This window comes from Sesamum indicum, linkage group LG1, assembly GCF_026168435.1.
Source record: "Sesamum indicum cultivar Baizhima isolate 11 linkage group LG1, ASM2616843v1, whole genome shotgun sequence".
Taxonomy (NCBI): domain Eukaryota; kingdom Viridiplantae; phylum Streptophyta; class Magnoliopsida; order Lamiales; family Pedaliaceae; genus Sesamum; species Sesamum indicum.
In genome coordinates this window covers 1,434,991-1,453,360 of record NC_142657.1, presented here as the reverse complement: position 1 = coordinate 1,453,360, position 18,370 = coordinate 1,434,991, and the positions used below count along the sequence as shown (strand labels likewise).

At 33.6% G+C, this 18,370-nt stretch overlaps 3 protein-coding genes across 4 annotated transcripts; 2 read left to right on the top strand and 1 right to left on the bottom strand.

The window, feature by feature from the left end:
* Window positions 1-4,299: 4,299 nt before the first annotated feature.
* On the bottom strand, window positions 4,300-6,485 carry LOC105169302 (large ribosomal subunit protein uL5). The gene is made up of 5 exons (XM_011089711.3): window positions 6,343-6,485; window positions 6,112-6,219; window positions 5,984-6,026; window positions 4,851-5,046; window positions 4,300-4,676 (listed from the first exon to the last, which is right to left on the bottom strand). The coding sequence occupies exons 1-5, from the start codon at window positions 6,343-6,345 to the stop codon at window positions 4,475-4,477; spliced, it is 552 nt and encodes a 183-aa protein (XP_011088013.1). The 5' UTR covers window positions 6,346-6,485; the 3' UTR covers window positions 4,300-4,474.
* Window positions 6,486-8,821: 2,336 nt separating this feature from the next.
* Window positions 8,822-12,493, top strand: LOC105169216 (syntaxin-32). Of its 2 annotated transcripts, none has more exons than XM_020697232.2 (5): window positions 8,822-9,324; window positions 10,225-10,475; window positions 10,585-10,730; window positions 11,042-11,245; window positions 12,029-12,493. In XM_020697232.2, exons 1-5 carry the CDS (start codon window positions 9,090-9,092, stop codon window positions 12,186-12,188), a joined length of 996 nt encoding a protein of 331 aa, XP_020552891.1. In that variant the 5' UTR covers window positions 8,822-9,089; the 3' UTR covers window positions 12,189-12,493. The 2 variants fall into 2 exon arrangements, with proteins under 2 accessions (XP_020552891.1, XP_011087907.1); XM_011089605.3 differs by having other exon boundaries at window positions 8,824-9,324; window positions 11,045-11,245.
* Window positions 12,494-12,925: 432 nt separating this feature from the next.
* LOC105169138 (copper ion binding protein) lies at window positions 12,926-17,507 on the top strand. The gene is made up of 3 exons (XM_088883761.1): window positions 12,926-13,843; window positions 16,206-16,458; window positions 16,790-17,507. Exons 1-3 carry the CDS (start codon window positions 13,502-13,504, stop codon window positions 17,176-17,178), a joined length of 984 nt encoding a protein of 327 aa, XP_088739887.1. The 5' UTR covers window positions 12,926-13,501; the 3' UTR covers window positions 17,179-17,507.
* Window positions 17,508-18,370: the final 863 nt, after the last annotated feature.

Sequence of the window (18,370 nt, the reverse complement as noted above, 5' to 3'; positions counted from 1 at the left end):
GCAACGTATCCATGCACGTGGAACACGTGAAATAATTTGTGAGTAATTTTTTTAACAGTGAGTTAAGTAATTAATTGGAATAAAAATTCATCTTTCAGGACGAAATTCGTCACGTGTGAAATCACCAACCGTTGGACCATCCAGCCTACAATTTAGATACATGGATTAGCAATGAAAGAATTGAACATCGAATGTTTTCCTATCCTCGACGGTTTGCATGTTTGTTCAATACACGTGGATGGTTGAACTTTAAGGGCTTAAATTCAAATTGTCCGATTCATAGTTGCCATATTGCTGCGGGAAAGAAAGTAAGTGGTAATTCTCGTGTCTAAATTTCTATTTGCAACTTAAATTACAAGAAATTATATCATATTATGTCGTATTATATTTAGCTTTTTATTAATCAGTGTCGCTTATCATTAACTTTTTTAAGTAAATATTTTAGATATAGTCAATGAGACTTAAATGGATAAATATAATAAATATGATTTTTAAATTTTACTTCTTTTAATTCCTCCATTTATGTTAAAATTTTCAATTTTCATTATTTCCAAATCTTCAGAATACCTTTCTAATTACATCAATTATTTTCTTTTTTATAATTTAGGTGATTTTGATATAATCTATTGTTTCAAAAATAAAATAAAATAAATAGATATCCTAATATGATATATTTGTATTCTATTGAATAAATGTGTCCGCAGTTAATAACTAGTTATGTTATTTATAACGAAAATTAATCAATATTTTTATCTAACTGGACAAGTTAATTTTGGTCTAATTTAAAAGTATAAAATGGTAATTACATTAGCTTTTTATTAATTACTCTTTCTCATCATTAATTTATTCCTTTGTTAGTTCTCTAATATTAAATTCTTAATTATTTTCCTAATAAGTTACTTTTTTATTCTTAATTATTTATATTTTACCTTATTAAATATTAGTTTCACTTTTTTAATAATTATTTTATATTTTAATGTTTGATTTACATGTATTAGTTTTACATATGTTTTAAAAACTTTTGTCTCACTTCAATATTTTTTTTTTATTTTTTTTCTTTTGGTAATTAGATTTACATTCTATACAAATAATATAACAGTTTTTGTGAACTGAGCGTATGTGCAACAAATAATATAAAATTAATTTATGTCAATATAGAAAGTCATAATTTTAGTAAATCCAACGTTAAATATTTTATATATTGTCTTGAATGGATAGATATAATAATTATAAATTTATTTTTTTTAAATTCTTCCATTTATGTCGAATTCTTCATTATTTTCAAATTTCTACAATAGCTTTCAAATTACATCAATTATTTTCTTCTTTACAATTTAAATGATTTTAATATAATCTCTAAATAAAATAAATAGATCTATCTCCTAATACGCTAAATTTATGTTCTATTCAATAAATATAAAATCGTAGATTTGCCGTTTGAGTAGAAAAATCATTGATTTTTACTCAAATATTGATTTTGATCGAAATTAGCGACCTCCCATAACGAATTCGTAGTCGGCCACGTGTTCTATCAATACAGTGTTGGATCCTGACACGTGAGGCTTGTAGGGTTCGTCTCCAACTTTGACCCTCCGATACTCAAATTAGTAAGGTCGAATCGAATAGAAAATGTGCGATCAAAAGCTAAAAAGGTCGAAACATAACTAAATGCCAATTACCTCAAATAACAATGCGTCAAAGTATTTATAGGGCCCAAGTGATTACTGTTTTTTGGGCCACGTATCCTCATCTAAGAAGCATAGGTCCTCGATGGGATGGTCCTTAAATTTTCGGGGTCTTCTCTTCTCAAAATGGGTCTAGAACCAGGCAATCCAACCCGTTTCCCAGAGGCGCGGATCCTGTGCTCATAAATGACGAAAATAACCTTCATTAAGGGTATTTTTGGTATTTCACATTAAAATCGGGGTTTCCCCCATCAAATATAAAATTTGTGATTTTTAGTTCCTTCAATATTAAATTATTAATTATTTTCGTTATAAGTTACTTTTTATTTTCAATTATTTACATTTTACATTATCTAAATGCTAGTTACATTTTTCAATTATTATTTTATATTTTAATGTTTAATTTACATGTTTCTCTTAAATTTTCTTTTCTCACTTCAGTAGTTATTGTTCAACATATTTTGATTTATTTTTTTGGGTTAGATCTACATAGTATATAAATAATATAAAATTAATTTATGTCAAAATATATGATTATAACTTCAATCAAGAAAATTATAGTTTAAGAAAATCCAATTTTAATATTTTAGATAATTAGACTTCAAAATGATTATGATTTTTAAATTTTCATTATTTTAGTTATGTTGACTTCTTCATTATTTTCAAATCTTTGCAATACCCTTCAAACTAAATTAATTATTTTCTTCTTCATAATTTAAATATATCATTTTTCATATATTTCTTGAGAAACGAATGTTACTGTAAATACCTCTCATTATTTATTTTGTGAAAAATATTATTTATTTTTGGAATTTGTATGTCGAAAATACTTTTTCAAAACATTTTAATATGTTATTAATATACAATGTAAATAATTATATAAATTGTAGTTGTCACAAACTTAATTTTATTATTATGTTATTAGCAAACATTCACCTAATAATCGATACAAAATTAAATCATATTAAAATTGAATTCTTAATTATAATTGGAAAATCATATAACTACCATAAAATTTATATTTTCTATTAGTTATTAAATAAGCATTAGAATTATAGTAAAAATTATTATTCTTGATCACACATGTGCCTCAACAAATCAATAAATTTTAATATTTACATGCTTAATTTATTAATAAATTACAACTAAAAGTTCCCATTATAATTGATATTAATTAAACATAAGTTATATTTATAATTAATTATGATATTCTTATATAATAACTAACACAAAAAATAATTTGTTAGCAATTTTAATTGTTAATAAAATGTAACACAATTAATATATCAATATCTTAATATTAACATATATATTAGTATAAAATAATTTTAATTTTAAAATAATATGCCCGTGCAACGTACAGATTAATAACTAGTTATAGCTTATAAGCTTTTTGATTGCAGAATGTTTAGTTCTTAATATGGGGACACCAATATTCGACTGCATGCAAGTTGAACAAGTGAAATAATTTATGAGTAATTCTTTTTTTTTTTTAAAAACAAGAGTTATGATATTTACCAAAGAAAAGTAAGTAATTAATTGGGACAAAAATTTGTCTTTCAGTGCGAAATTGTGTGAATTAAGTAAAAAAAGCTACAACACGTGTGAATCACCAACCGTTGGATCATTCAGCCTATAGTCCAGATATGGGGTTATCATTTTGGAGCACTAAAGGAAAAATTAAATATCAAATGATTTTCTGTCATCGACTGTCTACATGTTTGTTCTATACATGTGGATGGTTGAATTTTAGGGATTTAGATTCAAATTGTCTGATTTATATGATTCAGGTAATGCTAAGGTATTTCTATGAGAAGAAGGTAAGTGAGTAATTCTCGTGTTTAAGTTTCTATTTGCCACTTAAATTATAAGAAATTACGAGGACTGCCTTTTTACTTTCAATATGAGGAAAAAATTGAGACGCGCCAAATGAATCACACATGACCAACCACCCTGAGTATGAAACTCAACTTACTCCACGTGTGAAAGTATCAACCATTGAATCATTCAGCCTACGGCTAGATATGGGGCCAGCGTTTTGGAGCCCTAACAAAAAGAATTAAATATTTAATGCATTCTTATCATCAACGATTCGCATGTTTGCTCTATACACATGAACCGCAGGATCTTAGAAGCTTAAATTCAAATCATCAGATTTGATTAAACAATTTGTTACAATTGAAAAATTAAAATTTGATTATAACCTAAGTTGCCAAATGCCTCTAAATCACAATTACTCAAAAATAATTTTGAATCTCTGTTGATGAAAATCCGAACAACCATTATTGAATTTCAAAAACGACTTTGTAAGCTTCAATCACTGGGTCAAACTGACTCAACGTAGAAATAATTTTCAAAAAGAGTAAAATAATAGTGTATAATATAAAAACAATAACTACATATTTTTATAAATAAAAGAAGGCTCGTATGTAGTCTGTAATATTAATGTATAAAATGAAAATAAATAAACTTATAGCATATTCTGAAATATATAAATATATTGATAACTGTATTAAAAACAGGAAGCTGGTGCAACGTTCAAACAACACATCCAATCTCGGTTCTTGCCAAAGAGGTCAAGCTCCATTAAGACATTAGCAGCGATCACAGCATCGACATCATCAACACCATATGATAAATTAGCTATTTGAACCAATAAAAACCACAAAACATTCATCCTGCTGAAGATGTAAGAAAACAAAATCGTCGCTTCTGACAAACCAATAATTCTACAAAACTTTGAGCAAAAATTTAGACGGACGGATGAAAGCACACAGAGCATAGGGAACCTAAGAAGCTCCAATGTTGGATGCCTTGTTCAGAATAACACCTTCATACTTCACCTGGAACCACTTCATGGAGTCCTCCTTAGTGACTCTGTGCTGAATTCCAACACGGGACTTGCACCTTCGGCGACGACCCACACGATAACCAGGGCGCTCCAATACAACATAGAAATCCATACCGTAGATACCGGTTGAAGGATCATATCTGAAAATATTAATGGACAAAAATCTGTTCTGAGAACCATTCCTTTCAATATATGTTTATTTTAGATAAAGCAATAAGTGTGTGGTGCTATACACTTGAGAGCCGACAAACTTAAAGAAGCAATAATAACCCAAGACATTTAATTCATAAAGGTCAACCAATAGATTTGCTTACTTTATTCCCAGATCAATATGCTCCTGAATACCGAAACCAAAACAGCCAGTCTCACTGAAGTTTCGTCTCAGCAATTCATATTCCTTGACCTTCAAGCCACTCTCAAGAAGCTGCATTGCCTTCTCACCCCTGACAGTGACATAGCAGGCAATCTTTTCATTGCGCCTGATCCCAAAGGATCGCACAGTGTATCTCGCTGTTAGCCAGAAACAGAACCACATAAGTAATATAACAAATTGATTCTGTCCGCTCTACATTATACTTCTCATTATTATTGAAATAAAAGGGAAGGATAAAGCTTAACCAATGTTCAAAATATTACATTTGGCATGGTCTCCCCAAAAACGGAACTTGCTCAAGAACTAAGTTATGAACTGAGTACTTCAAATCACATCACCATCCATAATTTCATAGTAAAACCAACTTAGAAATAAGTGATCAAAATACCAGCTTCAGGTACAAGCCACCTCCTTATTCCTTCCATATATAAGAACCCCTTAATCTAAACTCCATCATATTTAATCTATTTGGATTACTAGAACAGTTTTGAACCAAACGTCCCTTGTCGAGCCCAAAACATATGTGAATGACTCAGCAGTCACAAACAACCTGCCCCCATCAGGACTCATAGGTCTTTGGGGACATTAGGTAGATATTACACGAACATGCTTCAAAAGAATTTATTTTCAAGAATTTTAAAGGCCATATTTATGACAAAGTAATATTTCCTGTCTCAAAGTGCAAATGAAGTAAATCAGTTAAATACGACCCAAGCAGTCCAAACTCGTAATATTCAGCTTGAATAATCAATCCTTCGTCATAAAACTTATTATCTAAATGCTCCACAGTAAGCAGCCAATTAATAATATAATTCACAGAATGGCAAAATCTCACAATGCAAAACCAACTCAAGCAGACGTAATCCATAAAACGAATTGTCACACAGAAAATTTCAAGTAACGTTATTTCACAAACTAAAACCTTCTTGAAATAAAGAAAACACTTATCACAACTATCCATATTCTTCATTGCCACTTCTAGAGTAAACTTAGGGGCGAAACCCCAATCTCTTAATCACTCACGAAAGTAAATCACAGTTAGTTAAAAAAATGTTGAAATAATAATAAAATTACCCTTGGAGAATACAGGAGTCTGCCCACTGAGTTGCTCCAACACCTGGAAAAAGGTAGCAGTGAGTAAACAAAAAGAAAAAAATCATATAACCTAAGTGAAGGAACACAATTGTGGGATTGCGTCGTACCTTAGCAGCTCTGGTGAGGCGATCACCGCTTTCACCGACGGAGATATTGAGAACCAGCTTCTGAACCTTGATCTCTCTCATCGGATTCGACAATTTCTTCTCGGACGCCTAATTTACAAATAAATGCAAAACTAGCCATTAGTTTATGCGCAAATGACTCTCCATTGCAGTTAACGAATGCGGGCGATTGAGTGCGTTTCGTGTGTGGAAATGCAGAGAGCAAGAACAAACCATGACGGTACGGTGGTTGGAGGCGGAGGCGCGGCTGCAGAGTGTTTGGGGAAAATATGATGCAAACCCTAATCCAATGTGTAAGTTAGTTGTAGGAAAGGGAAAGCTAAAGCTAGGGTTTCGTGAATGCTTCGCATGCGGAGTGTCAATTTTGCCCCTATAGTTTGTATAAGTTTATTCATATTACTAAAATTAATATTAATTAATAGGTTAATTACATTTTGTCATTCGAACTATGACCATTTTACACTTTGACGTCTGAATTTTTCTTTTTTTTTTTCCAACTTACCCATTTCAACTTTATGAAAATTTTGTCCATTATAACTATTTTTCCACCAATTTTTTTGTTAAAAGAAACATCACATGCAATACACACGTAATATTTAAGGTTTATATGATATGATGTTTTTCACATATATGCAACATGTAATGTTTTATAGACAAAAATATCAGCAAAAAACATCATATATGGTAAAATGCAAATTTCACAAAATTAAAATTACAAATCGACAAAAAAAAAATTTAAATATCAAAGTATAAAAACATGTATAATTTGGATGACAAAATAGAATTTACATTTAATTAATTAGTTATAGTGAATTCTATTATAATTTCAACAATTTATTTCATTATATAATTATATTTCCATTAATTAATTTGTAAATTGTTTATGTCATCGTCATCTTTTTATCCAATAATTTACGATCTTTTACAAGGTATCTATCTTACAAATATAAGTAGTTAATCTATTTTGATAGTAGTATTTTTTTTTTACCTTGAATATGTTGATTGAATTTAAAATATTGATATATTACGTATTGAATATTATAGTAATAGTGTGTTAGTCGATGTAGAACTACTGATATATTTTCAAAATAAAAAGTACAAAAAGATATTTAATATCTTCAATTTTTTGGATACAAATAGTCATCTATTTAAGTAATCCATCTCATAACGCCTCATTTACCTCTTTGTTCTTTGAAAAATTATAAATACATTCATAATATTTTGGTGAAATTATGTAATCTTTGAATGGAGGTATTAAATTGTCAACTTTATCCTTATTGTATTCTTTAATAAAAAAATAAAAATTTCGAAAAAAATTGAAAGGAGTTGTCATGAAAAAAATTGAACGGACAAAATCACTCATTTGGGAGACTGATGGTGTAGGTAAAAACAAACAATACATCGCGTAATAGGACACTGATCGAATGTCAAGTTATATAACATACAAATAAGTATACTTTGCACTTTCATTAATGTTTCAAAAATAAAAAATGAAACTAAAACCAAAGGAGGTTGCTCATTCGTTACTACCTGAGAATCATACAAAAAGCTTACTGTTTATATAGATCGATCAGCCTTGTAAATTTTAATTTTGGCCCCATACTCCGAATATTTTTTTTAAGTAATTGCAATTTTTATCTCAAATTTTAATTTCGATTTTATTAAATACTACTTATCAATATATGTACGATAGAATTATTGATCATGTATAAACATGCACATGTTTGGTAAATTAGAAAAGTAAGAAATTTTGGATGAAAATCGAGATATAGTGAGCAAAATTGATAAAACGTGCAAGAACATGTGAGAATATTATGTAGTGTGCTTAAAAGATAGCTTGGAGAGTGAGAGAGCCATCCCCTACCTGGAGGGACTAAACGTATATTTATAGAGAGTGCCCCGTCTGCTGGAGTTCTATCCTACTCTCGAGAATCTTGCAGAAATTGGTTTGGATGGTTGGATAAGGGATAAGACCTTTTTATCTGTAGGTGGATGTACTTTAGTAAGAGTCTTCTTTATCTTGAAATACCCTCGCCTACAAGGAGTCCTAGTCACCAATGAGTCCCTCCTTACTCATGCAAGTCTCCTTAAGCTGATGTGGTCCCACTCCCAGGTGGTTGCTGACACATAGGCCAACTAGATACCACGATGGAATATAGACTGCCATGTGTGCCGGCCTTTTGGGTCGGGTGTCTTCATTGGACCTTAACCATGGTCCGAGCCAGGAGATATCCTAGGCTTTCTCCCTTCTTCTTGGGCCACTCGAGCTGTCTGGGCTAAACTACCCTAATCACCCGTGTCATTCTGAGTTGAGCCACCCCAAACACATACATCAATATTGATAACAATAATTATATATACATATCCAAAATAAATAGTAATATGTTATTTTAATTTTAATTAACAATAAATTTAAACAAAGTTGGAGTAAATTTAATTTTTGAGTATATGTAATTGCATGAAATTAGTTTTCTAAAAGGAATTTGATTGAATAGTTAATTTAACATAAATTGAGAAGTTGAAGGGTATTTATTATTTTAAAATTTAACAAAAAAAGATTTTTGGAAATTATGGAATAAAAGAAAAAACTATGAATTCCCCTTCTTTGGGACCAAAAAAGAAATTTAGCCCACTTATATAATAAAGTATAAATTATTAAATAACAATGTGAAACAAAATACAGCAAAATGATATATAAAGTTGATGCAGTAAAGCGCCCACGGAACAGATAAATGCATAATTTTCACTGTAATCTTCTTCGTTGAATTTCATTTCCCTATTCGCAGATCTAGTTTTTTTCTTTTTTCCCTATTTTTCCTTGCTTTCTAATGAATATCAGGGTTTAAGATTCGGTTAACTACCCCCAAATTGCTTCCCCTCGATCCCTAATTTGCTCGAAGTCCGGGGGAGGTTCTCCAAGCATTTATGTTGTTGCGGAGCTGAAAATTTGATCTGCCAAGATGCATGTGAAGAGTGGTAATGCGTCGATTAGGGATCGGACACAGGAGTTCTTAGGGATAGCGGAAAGGGTGAAGAAGTCATATTCCTTGCAGAATGGGCCGAGCAGCAGCGGATCAAAGACGGAGGAGCCGCCACGGTCGGCAATGGCGATGCAGTCGGAGTTCAACCGGAGGGCGTCAAAAATTGGGTTTGGGATTCACCAGACGTCGCAGAAGCTAGCTAAGCTGGCTAAACGTGAGTTATTGTATTTGTACTTTTAGTAATTCTGTTGCTGTTTGTTCCGGGTATAATTTTGTGTAAGGGGTTGGTTTTGGATTTTGGACTCGTTTTTTGGGTATAAATTGTAATTGAGATGAATTACTGAATGCGTGTCTTTTTCCTGGTGCTCGCGAGATCGTAGTGATTAGTTGAATTGCATGCATCTTTCTTTTTTGATTGATTGATTGATTGATTAAATTGCATGCATCTGCTTTTGATTATTTCAGCTGTGGTTGATTTTTCAGTCCCAATTCAATCACAGAGCAAGTGAACCATAGTCCGCAGAATCTTGCTACGCATTTTTTGCTGTATTTTGGACTGATGTGCTGTGTCTTGTTCAATACGTTGCTTTGGCGATTTGTGAGAGTTTTACTTATTGGTTGAATGCATTTTTCTCATTTGCGTGTAGTCTTACGAAATTATCCATAGAATTGTTTGCATTTAATTACATTTGGTCAATGCTGACAATTTTGTGTGTGTAGTCTTACAAAATTATCCTTACAATTCAATCAAGTTGTTTTCTAAAGTTATTTGCTGTTTTCTGGATTTGAGAGAGCTGTTTATGAGTAGAAATTCTTGGAGATCTTAAATTCTGTACCTGGCTATCCTTTTTGATGGATAAATGCTCAAATTCCATTCACATGCGTGCTTATGTATTTATTGGTGGTTGTCTTTGCCCGATGCTGCGAATATTTGCTCATGGTTTTTTGTATCTGAAACTTGGCTGAGGGGCTTTTACTTTATGGGTTGATCTATTCTGAGCACCAGAATTAGTCTAGCCTTTATCTGTCTTAAGATTATCATGCTTAACGTGATTATACTTTTTCATTCTATGGTGGTCTGGCCAAATGGGTAACGTAATGCTTTCTACTGCAGTGGCAAAGAGGACGTCTGTTTTTGATGACCCTACTGTGGAAATCCAGGAGCTAACTACAGTTATTAAGCAAGATATAACTGCTCTTAATTCCGCAGTGGTTGATCTCCAGTTTCTCTCCAATGCACGCAACGAAAGAGAGCATATATCAGCTGACACCACCACTCATTCAACTACAGTTGTTGATGATTTGAAGAATCGTTTAATGAGCGCGACAAAGGAGTTCAAGGACGTTTTGACCATGCGAACAGAGGCGAGCCTTGAAATCTGCTTCTCCATTTCCATTTTGTTGATGATGCATTTGATGTTTATCTTTCTGTACAAGCCACTGATGTAAACTGCATTTTCTGGTTTTTTAATAGAACCTGAAGGTTCACGAGAACAGGCGACAATTATTTTCTTCTTCCGTTTCCAAGAATCCAACAAATCCTTTTATCCGCCAGCGTCCTTTGGCTTCGAAATCTGCTGCCAGTGCCTCAGCTGACTCTCCTGTTCCATGGGCAAACGGGTGAGAATCTTCGTTCCGATTGTCCCCTAAGTAAGAGCAGAAATGGATGTTTCCAGTTAGTTGTTATTCTCCCTAAATTCCCCTTCAAAGACTTTTCATTTCCTGGTTTTTAGTCAAGAAATGGTGTTAGTTTGAGGTTCATATTATGCTTCAGATAACTGGGTGCTCTAACAGTTTTCTGAAAAGGCCTGAAGTAGGTTCTGTCAAATATTTCTCTTTATACTTACTGAGCTGGACCAGCATGGAGTGAATTTATGCAGAATGTAAAGAAGTTCATTAGCCAGAAGGTTTACTTTCTTTAACTCCTCTAGCAGGAGCCAGGTGGATGGGGAGTCTCAGCCATTACTCCAACAGCAACAGAACCAACAGCAACAGCAAGTGGTTCCCATACAGGACAGCTACATGCAGAGTAGAGCTGAGGCTCTTCAAAATGTGGAATCTACAATTCATGAGCTGAGCAATATCTTCAATCAGCTAGCTACCTTGGTTTCTCAACAGGGAGAGATTGCTATCAGGTAGTGACCATTTTACTTATCACATACTGGCAGCATTCTTTACATGCTAATTAACACAGTGCCCTTATGACCAAGCAATTAACTCAGACTGTCCATATCTAATAAATTCAATCATTCGTTATCGCTCAGTAATTCTTCTCATTATTTCTGAATCAACACTAAACCATAAGAGCTATTCATTTAAATCTATATCTAAATGTCATAAATGTATCTTCTCAAAGCTGGGTGCTGTTGTTTAAATTTTTGGTTTGATTGACCAAACTCAAATACGATGCAGAATTCATATGCTTGATGCATTTTGATTATGAAGCAATAGTTTATAGTGATTACTCAAAATGCTAATTTGTTGGCCCCTGGGGAGGAGTAAGGTAGCTAATGAGGGAAAGAAACACGAAATTCAAAAATTTGATAGGAGCTTTTCATCAGATGAAAGTAATATTGAAGTTGGATGAAGAGAATTGTTACTGCTGTAAAAGTTTGAGCTTCAATCTAACTGTCTAAGAGTTGACCAATGCTTTCCACAGGGTTGTCCTCAACTTCAATTATATTTCAGTGGATGGGCATCAATATAACATTGTGATGTATAAACAGTGCCGCTAGCACATTAAGTTCTCTCCCACTAGAATAGAACTACTGTATCATAATTTTATTTTGTTACCCAGTAGATTACAGATACCTGAAATATATATTGAAACACAAACATCATTTTGGGTATTATTCTTCTTATTTATTGAATTATTCAGTTATTTATTCCTCCAGTGATTAAGAATTTTCTTTTCTTAGGATCGACGAGAACATGGAAGACACAGTGGCAAATGTGGAAGGAGCCCAGGGAGCCCTGCTCAAGTATCTCAATAGCATCTCCTCAAATCGGTGGCTGATGATCAAGATATTCTTTGTATTGGTTTTCTTTCTCATGATATTTCTATTCTTTGTGGCGTAGAGACCTCGCACGTCATTATATCAGAAGAAAATATGATATGCGTTTGGACGCGGGAAGCCTGTGTTGTAATCTTCCAAAATCTACTTCGTCTTTGTATATCACAACAACAATTGTTGAGGAGCTTTCCGTGTAATTGTTATATAATCAGGTGATTCTGTCTTGAAGTCGTATAATTGGGTGATTTCTAAGATAGGAAATCTCTGTGTATGGCAACTCTAGTTGTTGATTGATATTCTTGTGTATTGCATTTAATTCAAGATCTTATGGTAGGATGATGGCAATAAAGAGAAATGTTCATGGCCAAATGTTATTATTGATGATGATGATGATAAGAACAGCTCGTGTATGTAGAAATTGCAGCCTTCAAAGTGAGGAAAAGTAGTGTACAAATGCTTTGCCTTTGAACACGATTTTGTATTTTGTGAACAATCAAATTATTATAGTCAAGATTTTCAACACCAAAGTTGAATATGGGTAATAAGATTTTGTATTACAAGAATCAAAGTCTGTGTCAAATTTTCATTTACTACAAAGATTTGGAAAACAAAAAAATAGTTAATCCAAACAAAACATTTTGACCAGAGGATGAAGATTTGTTGGTCTTTGCTATAATTATCCTTCACATAACAACTTGCAATATTAGAAAACACACTGCCTGGGGCCAAAATGCAAATGACCGAAACTAAAAGGACCAGCAATTGTAAAGAAACCACAGGTATATAATAAACCCTGCTTTCCTTTCTCACGTTATCTGCACCACACCTCAGCCCTCTCTTTCTTCGTCTCCGTTTCACAAGCCCTCTCTCTCTCTATACACACACAGACACACACACACGCCCGTACATGTCAGTGTCTCTATATATAACGCTTATATAGACACTAGGCGCACCAAAATACATAACCGTTTATCTCTATAATCGGAACCCTAGCGCCTCTCTTTCTTTCTGTTTGGAACCCTAAATTCTCCGATAGCCCCACCTTTCTTTATATCGCATTCTCAAATCCGTCGAACGCTGGGGATTAAGAAAGATTATGCCCATACAATTTATCCGAGAATCAGAGATTTAAGGTCACTTGTCGATTAAAAAATCTGAGAAAATTTATTATTTTTTTTGAGTTCTCTGTTGTTCTTTGATTGAATTTGCTCTTTTTGTTGTTAATCGTTTGCTTTTCTGGACGCTATTTGGTAACTTCTGAAAATCGACTCCCTGAAATCACCGGGAATTTCTGTCACTGAGCTCCGGATTCGGGTTCAATTCCAATATATACTTCCCGTGTTTCTATAGGGTTTTTGAATTTTCAGATAAGAGAAAATGGTTGGAGGTGGGAATAGGAGGGATGAGGGATCGTTTACTGTGAGTAACACTAATGTTTTTGCTGCTCTGGAGAGTTTGAGGAAGAAGAAGAAATCTGACAAAGACAAGGCCACGTCTAAGGGAGGTAAGAGCACGTCAAAAGCCGCTGGGAAATCGAAGGAAGCCGATGAGGAGAAGCAGGTGTTCTGGGCTCCGGCGCCTCTGACAGTCAAGTCATGGGCGGATGTTGATGATGAGGATGATGATGATTACTATGCCACCACTGCTCCTCCCCAGGCCATATGGAGTGGTTCTGGCGTGAATAAAGCTGAAGAGACTCAAAAACCTGATCCTGTGGAGGTATAACAATGAGAAGTATTATATATTATGTGGCTTGTTTTCTTGGGACATAGTAATGTGAATTTTTTGTCTGTGATTGTTGATTGCAAGTCGTGGCGTCCCGTCCTTGCTTGATTGATTCTGATTGGTTAAATGCTTGATTGATTCTGATTGGTTAAATCAATTAACTCCCTATCATTTTGGAATGATTCATGGGCCTGTTGAAAATTGTGATTGTGATGCATTCTTTCTAGTTATGACGAGAGTGGATTAATCATTTGATAGGTTTCTCTTTGATCCTTTCGAGGTGTTTTGTACTCGTGTTGTGCCACAGTTGTTGTTCTATAATTAAATTTTCTAATTGTTATACAAGTAATCATTTACATGATAGCGGTACCACCTCAGAGATAAGTGTTTTGCTTGATTTGACATTGAAGATATGTTTATTGAAATATTGCTGAGGATAAGTTGTCATTTAGTAATTTATATAGTAGATTGTGTCTCAAATTATAGTTAGATGTAAGGAACTAATCATTTGCTGGATTTTGATTTTTACAATCCTCTAAATGTGCTTGTGTTCAAATGCGGTGTTCCTTTGGTTGTTTTAGTGTATTGCTTGAGTTGGCACTGCAGTTTTATTTAAATGTAGCTTAGAATAACTTGTTTGTGGTCTATATTATATGGGGCATGTCTCGCATAGTGATTTCGTAGAAAACGGTAATCAGTTGTTGCTGGATTTAGTTTTTCTGAGATCTTTCAAAGAGTACTTTTGTTAAAATATTATACTTAGTATTTATCATATGCACAATAGATTCGTATGAAAACATGTGATTGCTATTCCTGTTTAAGGTTGAAATGACCTCGAAGAATTTTTCGAAGCCGGCCATTATCTGCCTGTTCCTTTTACATGGTGAAAGGGTCTTGATGTTGGTATAGCCAGAAGTTTTTGGGATGAAATTTCTGCAATATGATCTTCAGAAAAATTGAGGACTTCCATTTTTTTTTCCTTGTGCTTTTATTGTTGGAAAAGAAGATATACCAATCTCTTATCAATGTAAAGATAAGATAAGTATTGTGGTTCTCTATGTAACATTCCTGTTATATGACATACGACAACATGGCCATTCAACTGCTAGCGTTGCTTTGCTCTTGTTGAAGGGTAATTCTAGAAGGTGTCATATATCTTATCTGGTATGGGCTTATCAACCCCCCAGCAGATTACTAAATTAGAAGATTTTCTGCATGAAGCTCATCTTATTGTGTCACTGTGTAGGACAGTTTGTTGTGACCACCTACTGTGACTTCTGTTGAATATTTGAACTTGTTGCCATGCATATTGATATATTTATTTCCTTCAATTAATAATGATATTTTAGTTTGTTTGTTTGTGATAGGGTGATGTTTAGAGAAAATCATCAAGTTGATCAGCATACAAGTTGATGAATCTATCCCCATTTAAATCATTGGAATATGTCAACTGGTTTATAGAGCAAAATAACTTTGTGCATGCATCACGCCATTGATTATTTTGGTATACTTTTTAAGAAAATTGTCTGTCTTCGGTAAGTTAGGATCCAGCATCCTATCCCAAGGCTTTCTGGTGTACTTTTATACCAAAACCTTGAGAAGTTTTTGCTTATATCTTCTGACTTCTTCCATGATGTCCAGCAGAACAAGATACTTCAGTTCTCTGTATGACCTAACAAATAATTATTGGCAAGTCCCCTGAAATATAATCTGTCTTTTCAGGTTGAGTTCGGTCGCCCCACTCTGTAACATTTATTTCTCTACATTCAACCGTGTGTCTTCGAACTTCCAACCCCCCTCCTTTCCCTGTATCTGTTCATGCTCAAATTTTGTTGTCCAGCATCTCTGTGTTTGTTTCCTGCCTTCCACCCTAAAAGTTCAGTCCAGACATTCTGTATATTATATGTTTACAACTTGTACTGTGAAAGTGAAGAACTCAAAGATGAGTAACCATGATTATCGATGATAATATAGTAGTCTGCATCACTCTACCCTCTTCTCTCTTAAACCTTCTTTAGTCACTTTAACTATAAACCTCTTCTTAGGCATGGCGTATGATCTACTTCATTTCAGCTAAACCAATTATATTTACTTAAGTCATCTCAGTGTCTCTCTTGCTGTAGAGATATATTGGTTGCATTTGTATGACAGACCATTTCCTCTTGCCTAACACTTTATGCCTTTTGGACCAATAGAATTCCAGAGCATAGCATCCATGGGGAGATTACTTCTGTGCAAGAGAATATTGACATGAGATACCTTGCTATTAATAAAAGAATCAACGATGGTTACATGTTGGGATGAAATGTACGACTTGTATATGTTGCTCCTTGTAAGTTGTCCATCCTAATTGCAGGAAAGTGAAACCGAAGATGAACTTCTTGATGAAGGTGATGATGATGGCGAAGAGGAGCATGATCATGAACTAGAGGTTCAAGAACAGGCTGAGCCTATGGTGCAGAAGCCTGTAGAAGCTTCTCCAGCACCTAAAGAGACAGAAAGACAGCTTTCCAAGAAGGAGAGAAGGAAAAAGGAGCTTGCTGAGCTAGAGGCAATTTTAGCTGATTTTGGAGTTAACCCGAAAGAGAAAGCTGAAGATGAGCCATCGGGTAATCATGTTTCCTCTCACTTGAAAGATTTTGCATTTTATCTTTTCTAGATGAATGCATTTGATCTGTGTTATCACTGCCAAATTTTGTATTCCTTGTCTTAATCTGATCTTTGTTACACTTGTTTGGTGTATATGGTTTCATTATTGTATTTTGTGTTAATAATTTTGAGCTTTATTAAAATAAAATGCGAGGTTTAATTGTGTTCATCAGTTACTTTATAAAATTATATTTGCAATTAATGGTGAGGCAACTTTGTAAAATTAGTCAAACTGATCAGTATTATTTAAACCGGAACTCTCATTCTCTCTGTTTTTTGGGTTACGTGCAGATGTCACCAAAAACAAGAACGAGGAACAATTAAATGGAGATGCTGAGAAGAAGGATAATGTTCCTGCTGAGTCGAAAAGTGCAAAGAAGAAGAAGAAGAAGGATAAGGCTTCCAAAGAGTTGAAGGAGCCTCAGGACCAGCCAAATAGTTCAGATGTTCCTAATGGGAAGGAGGAATCTGCTGGTACAGAGCAGTTGGAGGAAGATGCATCTGCTGTTGATGTGAAAGAGAGGCTGAAGAAGGTGGCATCTGCTAAGAAAAAGAAATCCAACAAAGAGATGGATGCTGCTGCAAAAGCTGCTGCTATGGAGGCTGCGGCTAGGAGTGCAAAACTTGCTGCTGCTAAGAAGAAAGAGAAGAACCATTACAACCAGCAGCCGATGCGGTAAGAGAAGATTGTTGGAGCTGTGTACGGATGGAGATGGGCCTTTTTTTGCATTAATAAACATCAAGCTCCTGCCTCTCATTTCATGATAGATGAACTTTGATATAATGTTACATTTCCCAGAAAATCTTTGGTTACTCAAAACCTGTTTTCATTTGGTACTCCTTGACTTACTAGATCAGTTGTAACATATTAGCACTTCATGCCGTGTATCTATCTTGTTTTCTCTTTGGAATCTTGATGGATGTCCCTGGGGTGAAATTCTTGTGACAATCTTTTGGAAGCATTTGCTCCCACGTATTCTGCATTTATCGTAGACATTCATTCTTTCTAGCAGTGGAGCAACCCAACCCATCTCCCATGTTGGGGAGGAGCGCCATGCATGAAGCTAGTTTTATGATATTGGTACTTGTTTTTGTGCCTCTTCCTATCAAAATCCTTATGGGATCATGTACTTGCATGTTTTCGCTTCAAGTTGGGTAATACATCCTCGTATATAAGTATCGTTATACTTGTTATCTATGTGTTTACTCTTTTTTTTTTTTCTCCTTGGAATTTACACAGTACTCCCTTCTTTTTTACTGTGTACTATACAATTTTTGGGGCTCCTTTTTCTTGTGTCTACACTTTAGTCACTCTTTTTATACTATACAGTATACACTGTACAACCATTCTGGTTCTTGAAACATCTGATGATCGATACAGTTTTACAGTGGAAATCGAATGTTATGTTTACTTATTTGGGTTTCTAATTAAACTACTAAAAGATGGATTTTATAATAATTAAAGAATAATACAAAAGATGGGTCGTGTTGAGATTTAAATTTTATGTAAAATTAAAATTAATTTTTAAATACGAAATTCCAGAAAAATCTCATCCATTTAAGGGTTCTTGGAATATTGATCTTTCTTGGTTATAAAGCAATATAATAAATTAGTTATCAAACTTGAGCCAGACAAGTTTGATATAATTAAAAAAGAAAAAACTAAATTATGTAATTAACATTTCATAAACAGGCAGTAGGTGAAATCATAAGCATACAATTATGGGTCTCAAAGATAGACTATAGACATGTTTGGAGTTGGGGATAATCATTATTATAATCAGGTCTAATTATAGAGCCTTCAGAAGATATAATATTATGTATATTTTTTTCAAAATAGTTATGAAATTGGATTTAGACTCCCCTAAAAAT

Excerpts from the sequence above, each read along its gene's own strand:
- LOC105169302 (XM_011089711.3), bottom strand. Across the intron at positions 5,047-5,983 it reads GACTCCTGTATTCTCCAAGG|CGAGATACACTGTGCGATCC; the intron begins GTAATTTTATTA and ends TCTGGCTAACAG. Across the intron at positions 4,677-4,850 it reads CATATTGATCTGGGAATAAA|ATATGATCCTTCAACCGGTA; the intron begins GTAAGCAAATCT and ends TAATATTTTCAG.
- LOC105169216 (XM_020697232.2), top strand. The coding sequence starts at position 9,090 with ATGCATGTGAAGAGTGGTAATGCGTCGATTAGGGATCGGACACAGGAG. Across the intron at positions 10,476-10,584 it reads TTTTGACCATGCGAACAGAG|AACCTGAAGGTTCACGAGAA; the intron begins GCGAGCCTTGAA and ends GTTTTTTAATAG. Across the intron at positions 10,731-11,041 it reads CCTGTTCCATGGGCAAACGG|CAGGAGCCAGGTGGATGGGG; the intron begins GTGAGAATCTTC and ends TAACTCCTCTAG.
- LOC105169138 (XM_088883761.1), top strand. The coding sequence starts at position 13,502 with ATGGTTGGAGGTGGGAATAGGAGGGATGAGGGATCGTTTACTGTGAGT. Across the intron at positions 13,844-16,205 it reads AAAAACCTGATCCTGTGGAG|GAAAGTGAAACCGAAGATGA; the intron begins GTATAACAATGA and ends TCCTAATTGCAG. Across the intron at positions 16,459-16,789 it reads AGCTGAAGATGAGCCATCGG|ATGTCACCAAAAACAAGAAC; the intron begins GTAATCATGTTT and ends GGTTACGTGCAG.